The following is a 19,521-nucleotide window of genomic DNA, read 5'->3' as shown; positions in this document are numbered from 1 at the left end:
ACGGATATAGATTGCAAGCAGGGTGATACTATTAGGGCGTGAATTGAGAACCATAAATTTGGAAATTCTATCATCTGTTCTTAAAATTGCTTAGAAACCGCGGAAGGTCCATACGAAGAACTCATTAAAAGCATATTATTATTATTATTGCTGATGTTGTTATTAATATTATTATTGTTATTATTATATAATATAAGAAGTTATGCTGTTTGCTGGAAGGGTGCAATGGATTTAATGCAGGGTTGCTGGCAGTGGAAGGGTGATCCCATTGAATCCTACGGTGGCATGTTGTGCGTTGGGAGGTTGAAAGGTTTTAAATGAAGGTTTGCTGGCACTGGACGGGTGATTCCATTGAAGTCTATGGTGGCATGTTGCACGTTTGGAGGTTGCAGAGGATCTGATGCAGGATTGCTGGCAGTGGAAGGGTGATCCTGTTGAAGCCTACATTGCATGTTGCACGTTGGGAGGTTGCAGAGGATTTGATGCAGGTTTGCTGGCAGAGGAAGGTGATGCCATTGTAACCTGCTGTGGCATGTTACACGTTGGGAAGTTTAAGAGAATTTAATGCAAGTTTTCTGGCAGAGGAAGGTGATCCCAATGAAGCCTCCTGTTGCATGTTGCACGCTGGGAAGTTTCAGAGGATTTGATGCAGGTTTGCTGGCAGATGAAGGTGATCTCATTAAAGCGTCCTGTGGCATGTTGCACATTGGAAAGTTTCAGAGGATTTAATGCAGGTTTGCTGGCAGTGGAAGGGTGATCACATTGTAGCCTATGTGGAATGTTGTACGTTGGGAGGTTGCATAGGATTTCGCTGGCAGTGAAAGGGTGGTCCCATTGTAGACTAAGGTGGCATGTTTCATGTTGGAAAGGATTTGGAGCCAGATGTGCAACCTTTTGTTTTGCGTTCCACAATTTGCAATCCGTTTGGGAATCGCAAATTGCGAGTCACAAAACAAAATGCACAACAGTATTAAGTACAGGGCTTGCGATTCACAATGGGGCTGTAAATGACCTAGCTCATCAAAATTCCTGAGGTAGGCCGCAGTTTGCGACCCCATTGGGAATGGGCGCACTCACTGGGATGGTGACCTACTGGAGACAGCAGACCACCATGTCTGTGACTGCTTTTAAATATAGCATTTTTTTTATAATGCAGTCCGTCTTCCTTGAAGGACAATGGGATGTATTCAAAACAAAAAAATAAAACGCTGACTTTTAATTTTTTAGAGTAGGCAATGCTCTGTGGGACCACTACCTGCACTGAAAAATATTTACGCTTCTATTCACAAAGGGGAAGGAGCCCTGGGGACCCCTTCCCGTTTGTGAATGGGTTACCACAAACTTGAAGTTGGTGGTAACTGCAAATGTTTTGCGACCGCATTCACGGTCGCAAAACATTCCTACATGCCAGTGCAATTCGGTATTAGGAAGGGACGCCCTAAACACGCCCCTTCCTAATACTGAATCGCAAAAGCAGAATGTGGTTTGGTAAACAAGTTACGGAGTCGCATTTTGCTTTAGTACATAGAAAAAAGCATGTTTTCAGTCGCAAAGGGGCAGATAGGCTGTTTGCGACTGGAAAAATGCTTTGTACAGCTGGCCCTTGATTCAGAAGTGACAGCTAGGACATGCTACTAAAGTTGCATGTTGAATAAGTGAAAAAAAGGATTTGTTCTAGCTTTGTTGGCAGCAATAGAGTGATCATACTGAAGCCTTGGGAAGGATGCTGTACGATGAAATGGAGATATTTTTGACATCCCTTTAGCCATGTCTCCTGGTGTGATGGTGCACATGATGTGTGACATCCCCCTAGATGGGGATGAGTTGAGAGGCTTTCAGCTTCAGGACAGCCAGGGCTTTCAGCAGCTCTGTGCACATTTACTTTCGTCTACAAAACAGGCACAGAAACAAACCCCTTGTTGTCATGGATAAGAAGAAAGGATACTGGTTTTGATCAGAGCTGACATGAAAGCTGTGTTGATTTTTTTCTTCCCCTTGCACCCGACCTCAAGTCAAGGTCAAGACGAGGTGAAGCTGGCTGGGGTCATTACCATGCGGACGCTGTGTATTCCCTATGAAAGACAAATTTCGCTGCAGACCCTAAGGCCTTTTTTGCTGACATTATCTGCACGGCCTGGTTTTCATCACCCTTGAGGGGCAGAACACTAAACAAACTTAAGAAGGGAAGAAAGAACAGAGAGGAATTAACCTACAAGGTTTGTTGGGAATTTCTAAAGCCTCGTTGTTTGGAAGTGAAAATACCACTGGATAGGTCAGCTATGTTCCCAAGATTCCAGAAAATGCTGCCGGAGAGGACACATCTCAGAGCTTGGCAAAACCTTGGTGATTTTAGGATTAACAAACGGGGCATTATTCTAGGGCGATTTGTACACTACTGGCTAGGTGCACACTCCACACCTGTAAATACCAGTCCCTGAGGCAAAACCCTGCCACTATTGCACTGTTACAAGTTGATCCCACGGGTTAGGGAATATTTCTGCGGACACGATTTTTCCATGCCAAGTTAGATGTGAATAGCACTCTGTTTGGCTGTATGTGATTTCATAGAAAAACGATTTCATGGAGTCCAATTACTGTAGGCGTGGCTCCTTCACAATGGCGAAGGAAAGTCGCCCCCCTGGCTGAGCTAGGAACTGAAAGTTAAAACAATATTTCTTTATCGTTTTATTTTTTAGCTGCTGCCTCAGCCAGCAGCATGTGAGGGGAGGGGCGTGCTGGGCCATGGGAGGTGGGAGGAAAGAGGAAGAGAGACTGCATCTCAGTGCACATGTGTGTTTGGCTAACTGACTTAGGTTGGCTAAACACACATACGCACTTAGGCTGGAGAAACTGCACAGACCCCACAGCAGTGTCTGAGCGGCAGTCCAAGCCGCTCAGACCAATCTTGACACTGCTTTCATGCTAAGTTCAGCATGAAAGCAGCACCAGGATTGCTGGGGGGCCTGTGCTGGTGGTCCCAGTGAATGCTAGGACACCTGAAGAAGAGGAGCGACAGGAAGAGGTACGATTTTTTAATTATTTTTCTTCCTGCTCCCACGCCACTCCTCTACTTGAAATTTACGGTGGCTGCCACTGAATTACTGAGAAACCATTTCACCTAAACAGATTAATGTAAATTTTCAGAATGAACAGCCTTTGCATCTCATGAGAAACCAATTCATAAAATGCTTTTTTGTGTTGTTCAGCATCTCACACCACTAATCTCCACTCATCCGTGAACCCTAAATATCCCTCACTGCCCCTAAACTCCACCCATTCCTGATACCTAAAAGAGCCCTCACCAACCCTAATCTCCACCCATTTCTGAACCCTTGAACCCTCTTTCTATGCCTGACCTGCACCCATTCCTGACCACAAGAAAACCCTCCTCACCCCTAAACATCACCCATCCATGAACCCTACAAACATCTCACACACCTAAACACCAATAATTTGTGGACACTAAGGGCCTGAATACAACTTTGGCGGAGGGGGTTAATCCGCCCCAAATGTGACGGATATCCTGCCTGCCGTATTACGAGTCCATTATATCCTATGGAACTCGTAATACGGTGGCCTGGATATCCGTCACATTTGGGACGGATTAACCCCCTCTGCCAAAGTTGTAATCAGGCCCTAAATACCACGCACCATCCCTAAACTTCACCCATTGCTGAAATCTAAAAAATACCCTCACTACCTCTCAAATCCATCCATCTCTGAATCTTAAAACCCCCTTTCTTCCTGAACTGCACCCACTTCTGACCCCATAAAATCCCCCTCACCCCTAAACATTACCCATCCCTGAACCCCAAAAACCCTCACTAGTCCTAAACCGCACATTAGTTTAATGTAATTTGGGATTTTTCCTTAAAATTATGTTTCCTTTAAAATGTTTCCTTTCATTTTCGATTCACTGGTATTTCCTTAAAATTGACTTTCACTAAACTGGTTGTCAATGACATGGTGTCCTCCAACGCGGTTTCTCAGTTTTTGTTTTTCCATGAATTCACATACATCACTCTAGTTACCACCTCCTCTGAATTGGTGGTAAATGAGAGTAAGAGGCAGGTGCTGGGTAGGGTAGGGTGGTGGTGGTTGGGAGGATGTCCATGGATAGGGTAGGCTATTGGCAGAAGGGAGGAGGCATTCTATGCTCTCTAGTGACATAGTAAGAGATCAGATGGGCTAGGGCCTAGGCTGCCAGGTGCTGGCAGCTCTATATGCATGTGATTTTACCAGCCTGGTGTGTTCGCACCTGGGAAATCCACACTTAGAAAAACAGGGCCTCTTGTGATCAGGCAAAGAAGAATCCAGCCGAAGGATATTACGCCAGTCGACAGGGCTTGTGTTTAATGCATCAGACGACTGCAGACTAAAATGTATTCACATTAAATTATTACTCTTTCATGTTACTTTGCATGTTATTTTGTTAAGCTCACACAACAATTTTGAGGCTATGTTCACATATTGCTCAAATAACTGTGCACACATTAGTAAATCCTCACATGTGTTCTTGTGTCTTCGTTTCATGTGAGAGTTGCAGTGTATAGCAGTTTGATGGATAGGCTGGCTGGGTTCGAAGGCACTCCTGAGTGGTCAGTGCTCCAAATTGTTTGAACGGCCAGGAGATCTCTGTGTCAGACATCTCAAATGAGCCCTACAATCACCATCTGTTTTGGCTATGATGTATGCTACCTGAATAGAGTGTTTTAAACACTGATACAAAAACTGCTTAGCCAGAATATCAACTAAGAAATGAGGGTATAGATAATTATAGGTTGAGTACACATAACAATTCCACATCTATATACCTTGATGATACATACAGATACATATTTATACACACACACACACATATATAGATACACATATACATCACTTTGTGTCAGTGAGTGGAGCAGCTGATGGGGCTGTACCTGTCTGTTTCAGTTGCTGTTGAAATTCTTTTCTGGTTTTGGGTATGATGCTGAATGCCCCAGGCTCCATATGTAGAGCCTCGCCCCTCTTGATTCAGTAGATGGCAAGGCATTGGCAGAGGTGTTTAAATACATTTGGTTCCACCAGTTGGCTCAGTATAATTGGTATCACTTGGCAAACACATTATGTTATATCCCTTTAACCTTTCATTATTTTTTCTGAATCTCATTCACTTTAACTTTTCACTTTCACTGTGGTTCACATTCGGTTCTTTCGATGTTAGCACTGGTTTTTATAGCAAGTTACTGGTTTTAAACACGCAGATTCGGTTTTATTTTTCTGGTGCATTCAGTGTTCATTATCAAGTGCTGGGTTGGATTTGGGTTGATACATTGTTCTTTGAGGTGATTACGAGCATGGATTTTGGGTTCAGTTATTTAACAAATGCTCTTAAATTTACCTCATGCATATATGATTTGATGTAACCGTTTTATATGATTTTTGGCAGCATACACATCGCCCACTTTGTGTGCTGATAGCAATCTTTCAAAAATGTTCTTTGCAGTCACACCTGACGAAGGGAATTCTCCCGAAATGTATTGGGTACATGTGACAATGGATGGCACTTACATCGGTATATGTTGTAGAAATAAGCCTGAAGTAGCTCTGTGCACTTCTGTGTTAACCTCCATTCGTGAATAAAACATGGAAGAATCTGGAAATCCTCGCCTCGTATGGATTAATGATAAAGACTTTGAGAAAACCGGTTAAGATGTTGAAAATGTTTAAAGAAAGATGAAAATGATGGCGCGACGTAGTTATGGCTGTGCATCTTAGGCCTGATGCACCATTTGAGCACCAGCTTTTTGACAATGTATGCGGGTTTGCACGGAGAACGATCCAGGGTTGCACGGCAGAAGTATTGATTGGCCTTTGAGTGATTGATTAAATGTTCAACTTTCACCTTTGAGCGTTTATGTTAAGATTGGCGTGCATTCCATCACATATATATAAATAGATATTGAATTGTGTCATTTGGTAAGGGTGACCACCTGCATCCAGGTCTTTATGGACACTGCCTCTGGACCTGACCTTTTCGTCTACAGATCATTAATTTCAGGTGTGTTAATCTAATTAGTTCATTGGAAGCAAAACAAGATTATAAACCCCAAAAAGCATTAGGCTATCACACAAATGTCCAGAACTGGAAAGAGTGTCTGTAGAGACCTGGAGGACGGTGATCACCCTATATTTGATGGTGCCAAATACATCTGACTGCATAGCTAGAGCTGCACCTCTCTTGGTTCAGTAGTTGGCACTGCACTGCATGACCTCATTTGATGGCGCTGAACTCCTCTGACTGATTAGATGATATTGCATCCTTCTTGGTACAGTAGATGGCAAAGTGTTGAATTTTCTCATTGGATGGCACCGGACCCTTTGGCTACATCGATGAAGCTGAACCACTTTTGGTTGACTAGATGATAAGGTCCTACTCAGACCCAATGGTTTGTTCTCTACTAAGTGGAATATGGCGAATTCCTCTATCTTGGTAGATGGGGCTGTACCACCTCTGTTAAGAGGACCACACACTGTAGTGGAGAAAGTCTACTCTACCACTGTCTCAGATATATCAGCTAGGCACTGTTCCCCTTTATCTTTTCTCTAGGATAATCCCTTCCATCTCCACTCCACAAGCAAGACATAATGGTACATTCCTTCTAACTACCCACCACTCCTAGAGTTTACATGTAAAGTGGGAGATGTGCAGCCATTCAAGGTGGGAAAGCCTGCAACTGTTTCCAATTAAATCTAGGGATAGCTTGCATCTTAAGGACACTCAAACACAAAATAAAACACTGTCTCTGAATGGAACATTTTTAGAACATGGGCACCCAAAGGCTCTTTCTGACTCAAGAAGACTCTACCAATGGAGTTAGTTATTCCATCAGTGGTGACATGGGAGTATCAGTCAGAGCTCGTTGGCATATTTCTCTTGCTAAAGTGCATGTTACCTTACCACCCTGAGACAGCTGTTTGTAGTCACTAGCTGGCACAATTGATAGTGCTTTTTTACTCAAATCTCACATATGGTGTCATGGTTCTGGCTCTGACACAGTCGATGGTGGTGTATGAATGGTTCACTGCACAGGTGTCATTATATGGCACTGTACTACACTTGCTCAGTGGAATATTGACTCTGACCCAGTTGATGCAGACAATGATGATAACATTCACTCAAGATAGGTGAATGGTCACACCTCTTACACAGGTTTCTAACAACACCCACAAAATACAGACAGCACTCAGAAAGATCACATGTAAGGTCCACAGAAGTGCCCTCATTCACATAAGTCATAAAAAGGTTGAAAGATGTCCACTCTCACTGCAACCTCTCACTGTCCCCTGTCCATTGGGAAACCCATACTCTGCAGGTCATAGGTTGCAATCTGAGATTCCTAGGAGAACCAAAAAATTGGAACATGCTTCTCTGTCCGAAACCATATGACTAACATAACAAGTTGCCATGTTACTATGTCACACAACTTGGGTTTGGTGTCTCAGCTATACTACATTCCTTTTTTGATTGGAGGATGGTGCTATACTACTCAGTGCAACATGATGGTGTTTTACAAGTTGGCTTAGTAGGTGATGATGTACCGGTCTGCCTTGGTGGGTGATGCAGTACTACCCATGCTCTGGACATGGTGCTGTACTGATGTGGATGAGTGGTTATTGTCAAACTGCCCTGACTGTAGATAGTGAAGTAGGGATCTAGTTCAGTAAATAGTGCTATACTAGATCTCCATCTGTGGATGGTGAGGTCAATGCTGGGCTCAATGTATGGTACTGTACCACACTAAGTCTATGGAAGGTAAAGTATTGGTCTGGTTCAGTGGGTGGTAATCTACTACTCTGGCACAGGGGGTGTTACTGTATCACTCTGGCTCAGAAGATGGTGCTGCTTTATCCTAGCTCAGTGGAAAGTGCTCTATTACTTACTGCATGGTTACATACACTTTGGTCAGTGAATACCGAGGTACTAATCTGGCTCAGGGGCAATCCTTATCGTTTGGGTTCAGTGGCTATTCTGGCTCTGAGGATGGTTCCACAGAACTCTGTTTCGGTGGCCGATGCTGTACTACTTTGGGTCAGGGGATGGTTACATACACTGTAGGCTCAGTGGAAGGCAAGGGACTGCTCAGGCTTGGCAGATGGTTTCATATGGTTGTACTCAATGTCTGACCCCTTATGGTACCCCGAGAACACGGGATAGGAAAGATAGACAAATAATGGAATGGAAGAGTATACATTGTGAGGTGTGACATATTTAAAGAGTGCAGCAAGTTGACTGCAATCAATTCAATGTCTTTCAGTTAGAATGTTCAGATTTCTATTGTGTATTTCAAAGTTAGAATGTGTCTGGAGCACTTCTTCACCACTCTCTCTAAATATTTTACTGTATCACAAGCTTTTTCATGACAAATATCTAAACATGCAATAAGGTGGACCAGCGAGATGGTGCACTTGTCTTCAACTACTGGCACAGCGCCAAGCAGGTCGCTGTTTCTGCTTTGCCTAGGGGCATAGGTTTGGCATACCTCTAAGCTGGGCAGGAGGCTGGCACTGGAAGTCGCACTCCTTTTTGAAGGTGGTGCCATTGGGGCAGGTGAAGGTGGCTGGGTAGACGTGGTATTGATCTGGTATGCCGCAATCCACAGGTTCACAGGTCACCTGCTTGTTCCATTTGCCATCCATGCAGGTTATAGTGACACTCGAGCCAGGCTGAAAGACCCAAATATAAAGGAAGCAGTCAGCAAGCGTAAGCAGACAGAAGATCATAGACCTCAGATGAGCATGAGTGATGCAAAAAATGATATTCAAGCGATCCTGCATCATCCACACTGGGTATTTTTCAGAAGATGAGAGTTGTTTTTATTCAGAAGATTGTGCAAGGTCACACGTGTATCTGAAAGGCCTCACAAAATACAGTTATTGTGACGCACTCACATGGATATTTAGGAAACAATAACCTGGTGCAGTAACCCTCTTGGGCTAACTTTGTCAATGTGTGAGGGGTCAAACACACTCCAAGTGACCGCTGTAAACATGTGAGGTATGTATCCACTGTGTGTGAGTATATACATTTTAGTAAACGCCGGGGGTATGTTAGTGAATAAGGGAGGTATGGTATGCCCTGTAAGGCAATGTCTGTGAATTTGTGAGGTGTCATATACCACACTAGTCCTTGATAGCGATTGTGTGATGTATCATACGCAACACATATATCAATTCCTCCTCTATTAATGTGTTTAAGAGGAGGATTTCAAGAAATTCTGACGTGCAGTTCAGCCCTATAATATAAAAGTGTGTGGTGTTTGGGACGTACTGGCAGCTGCAAAGACGTGAAAAAGGTATAATTTTGACAGAATGAGAGCGTTATTATCTATCACTATCATTATGGTGCAACAATGCTCTTCTTTTGTAACACTCTGACGTCACTATGCTCGAGGAGATTACTAACTGCTACTTGCCTTTGTCTCGCCAAGTGATGACATAAAAACAAGAGACTCTCACTGTCCGCAATAGATTCAACGTATTTCCATGGATGGAAGTGCTCTCAATAAGTTGTATAAGAGGACCTGAATAATTAAGCCTTGCAGCCATTTTGAATACTGCAGATAGATGGCCCAGCCTGAATGTGGAGAACCCATCACTCTTCTCACATTATACATGTTAGATAACGGATACTGATTCTATATTTTTTTCAATACTTATTTTTATAACCTTCGTAACACATTACAACATACAGTTATATTGTATCCGTTCCATGAACATAGGCACTATAATTTACATTATGTCAATCAAGGGAACTAGCGCAACACGTAGAAAAAAAACCATGGGCATTTCATAACCCACTTCAACTGAAGGCAAGAACTTCACACATGTACGTGTAGACAACAGCCCATTGTATATTTGAGGAGTGTTCCCAGCCTCATATAACAGACCTGTCATCTGAGGCTTCTCGGTTCAAGTATGTCCTATATGGTGCCCAGATGTCTCGTGGTCTGGAATTCAAAGAGTGCAGTTCACCAAAAAGTTTTGCATTTACATTGAATATAGCTACACTTTTGAGCCACACTGTTATTGTCGCTAAAGGGCCCTTCAATCAATGCAATGTGATTTCCCTGTCAATCAACAGCAGCACATTTGCTGTCAGGCTATACCCCCTTAAGTGTTTTTTCAACATAACCTAGGAGAGCTGCATCGGGGGGATCTCGCAACTGGCTATCCCTCTATTAGTGTAATTATAGCTAATGCCACTGTGCAGATTTTTTAATACATGGGCAATCCCAGGCTAGGTGTATGAAACCTGTCTGGTGTGGCATTTTGTGCATTCATGTGGTCTGGTTGTGTCTAGATTTTGGAGTAGGTCAGGTGTGTCAGATAACCAAATAGATAATTAAAACTGACTAGCTTGTATCTGTAATTCTTTGATAGACTTTGTCTTTGTGCACAGCGTACGTCCCAGAACCCTCTCAATTCCTCCTCACAGATTCACATTGCCATAACAGCAGCACAGGGGCATATTTATGAGCCCTGTTGCGTCGCTCTTGCACCATGCAATATGGCACAAGAGTGACGCAAGCTCAAAACGAGATTTATGAAGCCACACAAGGCCACCTTGGGTGGCCCTGAGTGGCTTCAAAAATGTTGAGTAAAGCAACACAGCATAAGTCACTGCGTTGAGTTACTCTGCCCCAGGGAGGCATTCCATGGATGTTGCGTGGGTGTTCCCAGGCAACCTCCACGGATTTTGATGCATTCCCAGATGTACCAGAAGTGTAGACGTAGGAATGCACCAAATTCTATACCTTCCTGGGAAAGGCGTAACAAGGAGAAAGAACTTTTTTTCTCCTCGTTTTTTCCTCTTTCTCTATGTGCTACATTCTGCAGCTCATTTTGAACGAGAAAATGCCTCAGTGGATTGTTTTTTAGCAGGAAGGTGCTCCTCCAAAGAGCCGCCATCTTGTAAAGCAGTTGGTTCTGCCCTCAAATTGATTCTGTATAATGATATAATTGGTGGAATGGTTATAAACCAAACAGGATCACAAGGTGTAATGATTTGTATTTCTTTCATAATAGGATGAAATATATGTACAAATGACTTTAGATCTTTGTTCAATGTTCATACTGAACAAAATTATTATTAGTATGTAATAAATTATATATCTTTAAACATAAAAATAAACTGTCTTTTGTTTTTGTTTTACATAGTTTGCACAGCATTGAAAATAATTGTCCTGGGTACATGCATCTGTTATTCTTGGATGCAACCTTGGGGAGGTCTTTACTGTTGTTTCTATTAGGTGGTATATTTACAAGCTTTTGGCGCTGGGCAGCACCGCAAGCCTTCTTGCTGTGCTGCCCTGTGTCAAAAGAAATTGGCAGTAATGCGCTGTATCTATAAGACATGGCACATTTCTGTCCTTTTCCCCTCTGCATGCACACAATGGGCCGCCATACAACACAGGCACCCTTGCACCATGGTCATGCAGGGATGACTGTTTTTGTGCAGGAAGGGACACTTTGGACTACTTCCTGAACAAAAACAATCACACAAGGCGTTTTCCTCTTTCTAGAATGCAGCACACATAAAAAAAGGAAAAAACGAGAAGAAATAAAGATATTTCTCCTCGCTGAGCCTCCCTTAACAAAGGCACCTGCAGCCCTCGCAGTGCGGGAGGAGGGCGAGCTCCAAGAGGCTCCCTCAGCAAAGTATACTGCGGCAGGCCCCTGACTGGGCCCAGAGGTAGGGTGACCAGATGTCCTGGATTTCCACGGACAGTCCCGGTTTTTAGAGGACTGTCCATGTGTCCCGACGCTTCTCCTAATTTTAAATAAATGTAATGTCCCGGTTTTGGGGACAAAGGTCATATTAATAAATAAATGTCCCAGATCATCTAGGGAAGCATAAGTTAAAGAGGCCTACTAAGTATGAAATAATTAAAGTCATTTATCTGTTACTGCCAAGCAACACAGTCCCATGTCTGCTCTGAACAGAGAGACGGAGTGGGGAGCAGAGAGAGGTGGGTGGGGGCAGGATGGGGGTGCAGGGTGGGAGGTTAAGCCATAGCTAATTTTATATATATAGTCTTGTACACGTGTGCTACGCAAAACAATGGGACAGACCAGATATAAACGTGAGTTATGTCTTGAGTCCTTCTTTTATGTCTGACCTGTCCCGGTTTTTGCTCCTCAAAATCTGGTCACCCTACCCAGAGGGCCCCCGAAAGATACTGTGCAGGGGGTGGGGGGGTGCTTTAAGTTTCTTTACGCCCTCGGCCAAGGGCACTCCTTAGACAGATAAACCAAGGGCGAGCACTGTTCTGCATAAGTTCAATGTGCGTTCTTCACACTCTCATAGGTCGGACACTTTTAAGAGGGAATTCCAGGAAGGGGTAAACACTAGCACGTGGCTAAGTTGTAACACTCTCATGCCTTATGAGGCTGCAACAGCATTTTCCACTATTACCCAGGGCCCCTTTTGTCCCCTTTATTTAAAACAAAACTTAGCTGGCTTCGAACTTTGGCAAGCTCTTTACGTTCTGTTTTTTAACAAAGTAATGCCTCATCTACGAACTGCCAACTACGAAACCTCCCACAGAACGATTTTGAACCTACTGTTGTCCCTTTCTCCCGTGTATGTAGCTCGCACAAGGCTTGGTTAAAGGTGATGCCCTAAGCACGCTACATGTTGAGCTTTACCCCAGAGAAAGGTCTCTGAACCTCTATGCTCAATGCCCTTGTGCATGGCTCTGCCCCATGGTTGCAAATACCCCAAGGTCAAAATGACGCTCTGTATGCCCCATGCCACTGTACTTAAAAGGCACAGATCGTGGCTATAAATACAAGTGTACTCTACGACTTTGAAAGTCTGGGCATAGACAAGGCCAATATATGACCAATGCCCTTTTGGTTTGTGGCCCTGTGTGGATTAGATACAAGGCTCAACTGTAATTCATGTCCCTTGTGCCCTATGCTGCTGCGAGCGGGCATGTGATATGTGAAAAGGCTGTATCTGTTGTATGCTGCATATTATACATGGCTATAGAACTCCCTGACTGCTCTATGCCCCACATAAAACACTGATGTGTGATGAGAGATGCCATTAATAATTATGTTGAGCACAGTATTGTGTGCGGAGGGTTTATACATTTGTAGTTACCCCTGATCACATAAATCTTGTTTCTTAAGGGCTGCACTGAGTTTGCATTAAATGTTAGTTTGCATTACATCTGTTTTTAGGCCGAAGACTACCAGAGAGTGCAGCTGTATGGTTTGCTAAAGACATCTTGGGGACATTCAGAATGCTACCTTGGGAATGCATTCCGACCGCTGATTACCATTGGATTTGTGGTTTGTAACTCTCAATTTCTGACTTTCTATTTGCTGGCTTTATTTATTTTAGGCTTTCCAGGTTCAGTTCGTCCCTCTCAAGGAGCAAAGCCTTTTCACACTAGCTGTCCTTGGGCCAGATGTATAAAAAAGTCAGTTTGCAATTGACTAATTGTGAATTTTTGCAATTGGCAATTAGGAAATCGCAAACACCAATCTAAAAATGCGTCTTTGACACATTTTCTGATTCCCAGTGGGTCACAAATAGATCTACTTCATAAATATTCATGAGGTAGGTCTAGCTTCGCGACCATTTGGGAATGGCAAAATATCACAGGGAGAGTGGCCCACTGGGGTCAGCAGATCATAATGTCTGTGACTGCTTTTTCAATAAAGCTATCTTTTATTTTTAATGTAGTCCATTCTCCTAAGAGGAAAACAGGATGTATTTCAAAAACAAAAATGAAAAGTTTTCCTTGCATTTTTTAAGAGCAGACAATAGTCCATGAGACCACTGCCTACTCTTAAAAATATTATTACTTCCATTCTCAAAGGGGAAGGGGTCCGTTGGGGACCCCTTCCCATTTGTGAATGGGTTACCACCAACTTGGAATTGGTGGTAATCTGCAAATGTTTTGTGACCGCATTTGGATTGCATAATCCTCAAACATACCAGTGCAATTCAGTATTAGGAAGGGATGCCCTAAAGATGCCCCTTCCTAATACTGAATCGCAAACCCTTTTTATGATTTGGTAATAGATTACAGTATTGCAAATAGGGCCTCTGCAATACAGAATTGCTTTTTAGCTGTCGCAAAAGGTCCGATTCTGTGAATCAGACAGTTTGTGAACGCTAACAAGTTTTGCAAATCTGACCCCTTTATTCTTCCATGAGTGCTCCTTTCTGTAAACAAGACTGTAAATCTTGTTCTTATCTTGTCACATTTGCTGTTCATTCAAAGACTGAGGTCAAATGCCAGTCTCTATCTTCCAAGGAAGCTTGGTGTTTCCTCTTTTTTCTGATTTCCAGTTACGTGTCAATCTTGCTGGATACTGTGGGTAGGAAAAGGTTTTTGTTTTCTAGCACACAACATTTGAATGAACTGTGCAAGTATTTCAGAATATATCAGAATAGGCAAAGCACAAATGAAGGAACTTTTTTGTTAATTCTGAAGTGTTTTTGAAACAAATACTTTAATATGATCAAAACAAATCAATACCCTAGGTGCTGCTATTTTCACACGTTATCATTGGTGCACTGCAAAGTTGTATTAATAAAACTGTATGTCTGTGCAAATGTAATTGGCATTTCAATTGAAAATGTCTTGCCTGTAATGGCACTGCTCTACCGCACCATGCAAACTCCATTTTACCTAACTCCACTCTACTCTGCACCTCTCCACTTTACACCACACCACTGCACTCTGCACAACTGCATTCTACTCCACTCTGCGCTACTGAACTCTACACCACTTCACTCAACGCCTTTCTACTGTACTCTACACCCCTCCAGTCTAGGCCACTACAATCTACTCTTCACAACTCCACTCTATGCCACTCTGTAACAATGTATTCTACGCGACTGTACTTTATGCCAATACACTCTACGTCAAGGCACTCTACTCTTTACCACTCTATTGTACGCCCTGCACTCTATGCCAATCCGCTATATGCCACTCTGATCTACTCAGCACCACTGCACTCTACACCACTTTATGCCATTACTCTATGCCACTCTACTCTATGCCACTGCACTGTATCCTGCACCACTTCACTCTATGCCACTTCACTCTACCCTGGACCAATACACTCTATGCCACTACACTCTCCTCTGAAACAATCTACTCTACTCCACTGCACTCTATGCCAATCCAATCTAGGCAACTGAACTCTACGCCACTACACTCCAAACCACTGCACTCTATGATGTGGCATTCTACTCTGCGCCACTGTAGTCTACGCCACCGCTCTTGATGACACTCTACTCTGTCACTGCACTCTATGCTAATGCACTCTACAACACTCTACTAAGCAATGCGGCACTCTCTCCCACTGAACTCTGACCCACACTACTCTGCACTACTGCATTCTATGTCACTGCACTCTGCAGGACTCCACTCTACGCCACTGCAGTCTACCCTACTATACTCTATTCTGCACCACTCTACACCACTACACTCTACTCTGCACCACTCTCTATGCCACCACACTTTTTCAGTCTACCCTATGCCATTCACTCTACATCTCTGCACTACTGTATTCTATGCCACTGCACACAATGACGCTCTACTCTGCACCACTCCACTCTGCATCACTGCACTCTATGCCACTTCGCTCTACTATACCCCGCTCTAAACTAGGCCACTGCATTCTCGATGCTGTACTGTATGTCACTGAATTTTACACTGCTGCACTCTATGCCACTGCAGTCTAAGGCACTATACGCTGTAACACTGTACACCAGTCCACTCTACTCTACGCCTCTCCACTGTATGTCACTACACTTTACTCTACACCACTCTACTCTATTGCACTGTGTTTCACTGCAATCTACTATGCACCAATGCACTCAACATCACTCCACTCCACTCTACACCATTCTATGTCACTCTACACCACTGCACTCTACGACACTCTACTCTGCAACACTACACTCTACACCACTTAACTCTACCCCACGCTACTCTGCACTACTGCAATGCACTCTATGCCACTCTACTCTGAATTACTCCACGCCACTGCACTGTGCAGCACTCCACTCTACAATACTGCACTCTGTGCCACTGCACTCTACAGCACTACACTCTAGTCTTCACCACACTATGCCACTCTACTCTGAACCACTCTACACCATTGCACTTTATGCCACTTTATTCTTTTCTGCCACACTGCACTCTCCACCACTGTACTCTATGCCACTGCACTCTATGACACTGCACTCTGCTATGCACAGCTGTAATTTATGCTACTACATTCTATGATGCTGCAGTGTATGCTGCTGAATTAGATGCTGCAGCACTCTACGCCACTGCACTCTACCCCACTATCCTCTGCACATTCTATGCCAATACACTCTACACCAGTCCACTCTACTCTACACAACGCAACTGTACTCAACTCTATGTGGCTACCCTCTATGCCACTCCAATACACTGCACTCTATGACACTCTACGCCACTCCATACCACTCTCCTCTATGCCACTAACCTTTAGCCATGCTGAACAGCAGCCATGCTGGTGCACAACATTGTTAAAAGCCTTTGGCAAAGCCAATAGCTCTTGCATATGTGAAACCTATTAAATTTGCCAATGCTTGTTATACTTTCATGTCAGCTGAGGTACCCAGCTGTAGCTCTCACTTGTTCCAAGGACACAACAGGGTTTTTTCTATTTTATCTTACACCTCTCTTATGTCAAAGAGGGAAACGCTGCGGTCAAACCCTGGAAATGTGATAGGAAATATTTATTTTCCTTAGAATATAAAGAACAATGTGTGACCTGTGCTGTAATACAAGGCTGCACTTCATTCTCAGAGCTCTTCGACTGCACAAATTACTCAACTGGTGATTATGGCAGCGCAGCTTATCAACTGAAATACAGAAAAATGTTGAAAGGACAGCCATACAATAATAAATATTATTACAACATATATCGAATTAACATTCTAGTTAAATAAAAAAACAATAACATTAAGGTATCCCGATATAAAGTGGCTTAGGTTATGCATTTTCATTAATTGTTGAGATTAGGTATCTCATCAATTATAATTTTAAATGTGAATGAGTTATTAGGACGTGCAATGTTCATATGAACAACACAGTCCATTTCATCCAAAAACAGACACATAAAGCTTTTAATGTTTTTTGGGAAGTTTAACTTGAGTATTGCTTAAACCGCATTTCTTTTCATCATTTCACAGAAAGGCTTTTCCGGATAATGTACTTAATTAAAGCACATTGTTCTAGGTGTGGTTGCAGCGTGGTTCTGTAGCAGAAGCATTAACCACAAGGCCAAATTCACTCTCACAATCAGGGGGCGGAAAGACACTTTAATACCTGCTATATTGTTTCCATTACTCACTATGGGCTATTTCTGATACTGTTTTCATAGTGTATTTCCAAAACGACCAAAAAGTGCATGTCCTCTCTTTTTTCTACTTATTATGTGCGGACCCTCAGAACTATTTCTACTTTTATATGGGGATTTCTCACCCTCAGTGAAAATAGAGAAAAAGAGAGAGAGAGATATTTTCATTCACTTTCTTTCAATTCCTTGCTCTCTCTCGTTTCCCCTCCCTCCCCTCTTGTTCCTATTTTTCTCTCATTCCTTTATCGTAGCCTTCTTTTTAGGTGAAATGTCCTGGCAAGGATGCTGGTATTTGGACCATACAAAATACATACAGAAACAATGTAATTTGCCAATCGTATTAGGGGCTGAATAATAATTTTGCTGATGTAATTTCCATTTGCCAGTGCAATGGATTCAGGTTCTCCATTAGCATGATTGTGGAAACCCCCTACATTTAGAGGGACCTCCCAAGGCAAAGAATCTCCAGCTGCAAGTGGGTGTCTCTTCTGCTGGAGGACCCACTTTAGGGGCAGTGAAACTTCTGATGGAAATTCCATCAACTGTTGTGTTGGGCAATTGATTTCTTTGGCATCTACCTCAGATATTGATGGTTGATGGTGTCCACATATTTTGTCTACCTGATGTGCTGTGGGGCAGGCCCTTCTCATCATTTACAGACACAGTGCTCATCTTCTTGTGAAAATTGAGACATCCACCGTTTCCAAAGGGTCTAAAACACGGAGGGCCGATGGACAGGAGTGGATCAGCCAATGTAGATTTGCTTGCTAAATTGGTAACATCTTTAGCATGGTTAGGACTACACGTCTGCTGTTATGTTATGTTACAGAAACTTAATATAGCACAAATGACTCAGTTCCAAAGGGGTACCTTAGAGCTTCACTAAATCCAGACAAGACAACCAATCGGAATAACAAGGTCTTCAAATGTTTTTAAAAGCAGCTGAAATCTGATCAGGAATGAATATGAAAAGGAAGCTTATTCCAATAGTGAGGAGCGAGGTAGTAGAAAAACTGACTGCCGTATCTCACAGTTTGAATGTGGCGGGGACACAGCAGCAATTTGTTCTTTAATCTAGAATTCCTATAGGGCAGTTCTGAGTAAGTTTCTCCCATAGGTAGGCCGACCCTTGCCAACAAAGGATTTGTGAGTGAGATAGAGAAGCTTTCATAAGGACAGACTTTTGAACTGGAGCCAGTGACTGGCCCTAAGCTTAGGGATCAACAGGAAGTCTAGAGGAAGCTTACAGACCAGACATGCAGCTGTGTTTTGGATTACCTGCAATTTGGAAAGGAGTGGTTAATTTGCCACTACCAGCAAGGCATTTTCTGTTATCATGGTGACTCATAATGAGAGCCTGAAAAATAATTCTTCTTGACCTTAATGGGAGCCACTGAAATAATTTTTTAAGGAGGCACCACTGATAGACATAAGTTGTTCTCTCATAGAAAGATTCTCATAGACCAAAATGCCAAGATTTTTAACTGTCCTCCTGGGGCAAGGGGCTGAACCTAGCTCAAAAGGCCTGCAATCATCCGACCACTAGGCCAGCATCCTGCCAAGCAACAAAGGGGGTGATTTTAACCTTGGCGGACGGCGGAGGCCATTTAAACATTTCCGCTGGGCCGGCGGGCGCTCTCCGAAAGAGCGCCCGCCGGCCCAGCAGAAATGCCCCTGCAACGAGGACGCCGGCTCAGAATTGAGCCGGCGTAGTTGCAGGGGTGCGACGGGTGCAGTTGCACCCGTCGCGTATTTCAGTGTCTGCAAAGCAGACACTGAAATACTTTGCGGGGCCCTCTTACGGGGGCCCCTGCAGTGCCCATGCCATTGGCATGGGCACTGCAGGGGCCCCCAGGGGCCCCGCGGCACCCCCTACCGCCATCCTGTTCATGGCGGGTTTCCCGCCATGAACAGGATGGCGGTAGGGGGTGTCAGAATCCCCATGGCGGCGGAGCGCGCTCCGCCGCCATGGAGGATTCCCCCGAGCAGCGGAAAGTCGGCGGGAGACCGCCGACTTTCTGCTTCTGACCGCGGCTGAACCGCCGCGGTCAGAATGCTCGTGGGAGCACCGCCAGCCTGTTGGCGGTGCTCCCGTGGTCAGTGGCCCTGGCGGCC

The 19,521-nt window shown here is 43.7% G+C and overlaps 1 protein-coding gene across 1 annotated transcript in view; it reads right to left on the bottom strand.

The window, feature by feature from the left end:
• PAPPA (pappalysin 1) overlaps positions 1-19,521 on the bottom strand; it is a 572,334-nt gene that overhangs the window by 75,593 nt on the left and 477,220 nt on the right. The window contains exon 15 of the mRNA XM_069241521.1: positions 8,523-8,706. Coding sequence (XP_069097622.1) covers positions 8,523-8,706 — 184 coding nt within the window. The remainder of the gene's footprint in view (positions 1-8,522; positions 8,707-19,521) is intronic.

This window comes from Pleurodeles waltl, chromosome 6, assembly GCF_031143425.1.
Source record: "Pleurodeles waltl isolate 20211129_DDA chromosome 6, aPleWal1.hap1.20221129, whole genome shotgun sequence".
Classification (NCBI taxonomy): Eukaryota; Metazoa; Chordata; class Amphibia; order Caudata; family Salamandridae; genus Pleurodeles; species Pleurodeles waltl.
This window is presented reverse-complemented; position numbering and strand designations above follow the sequence as displayed.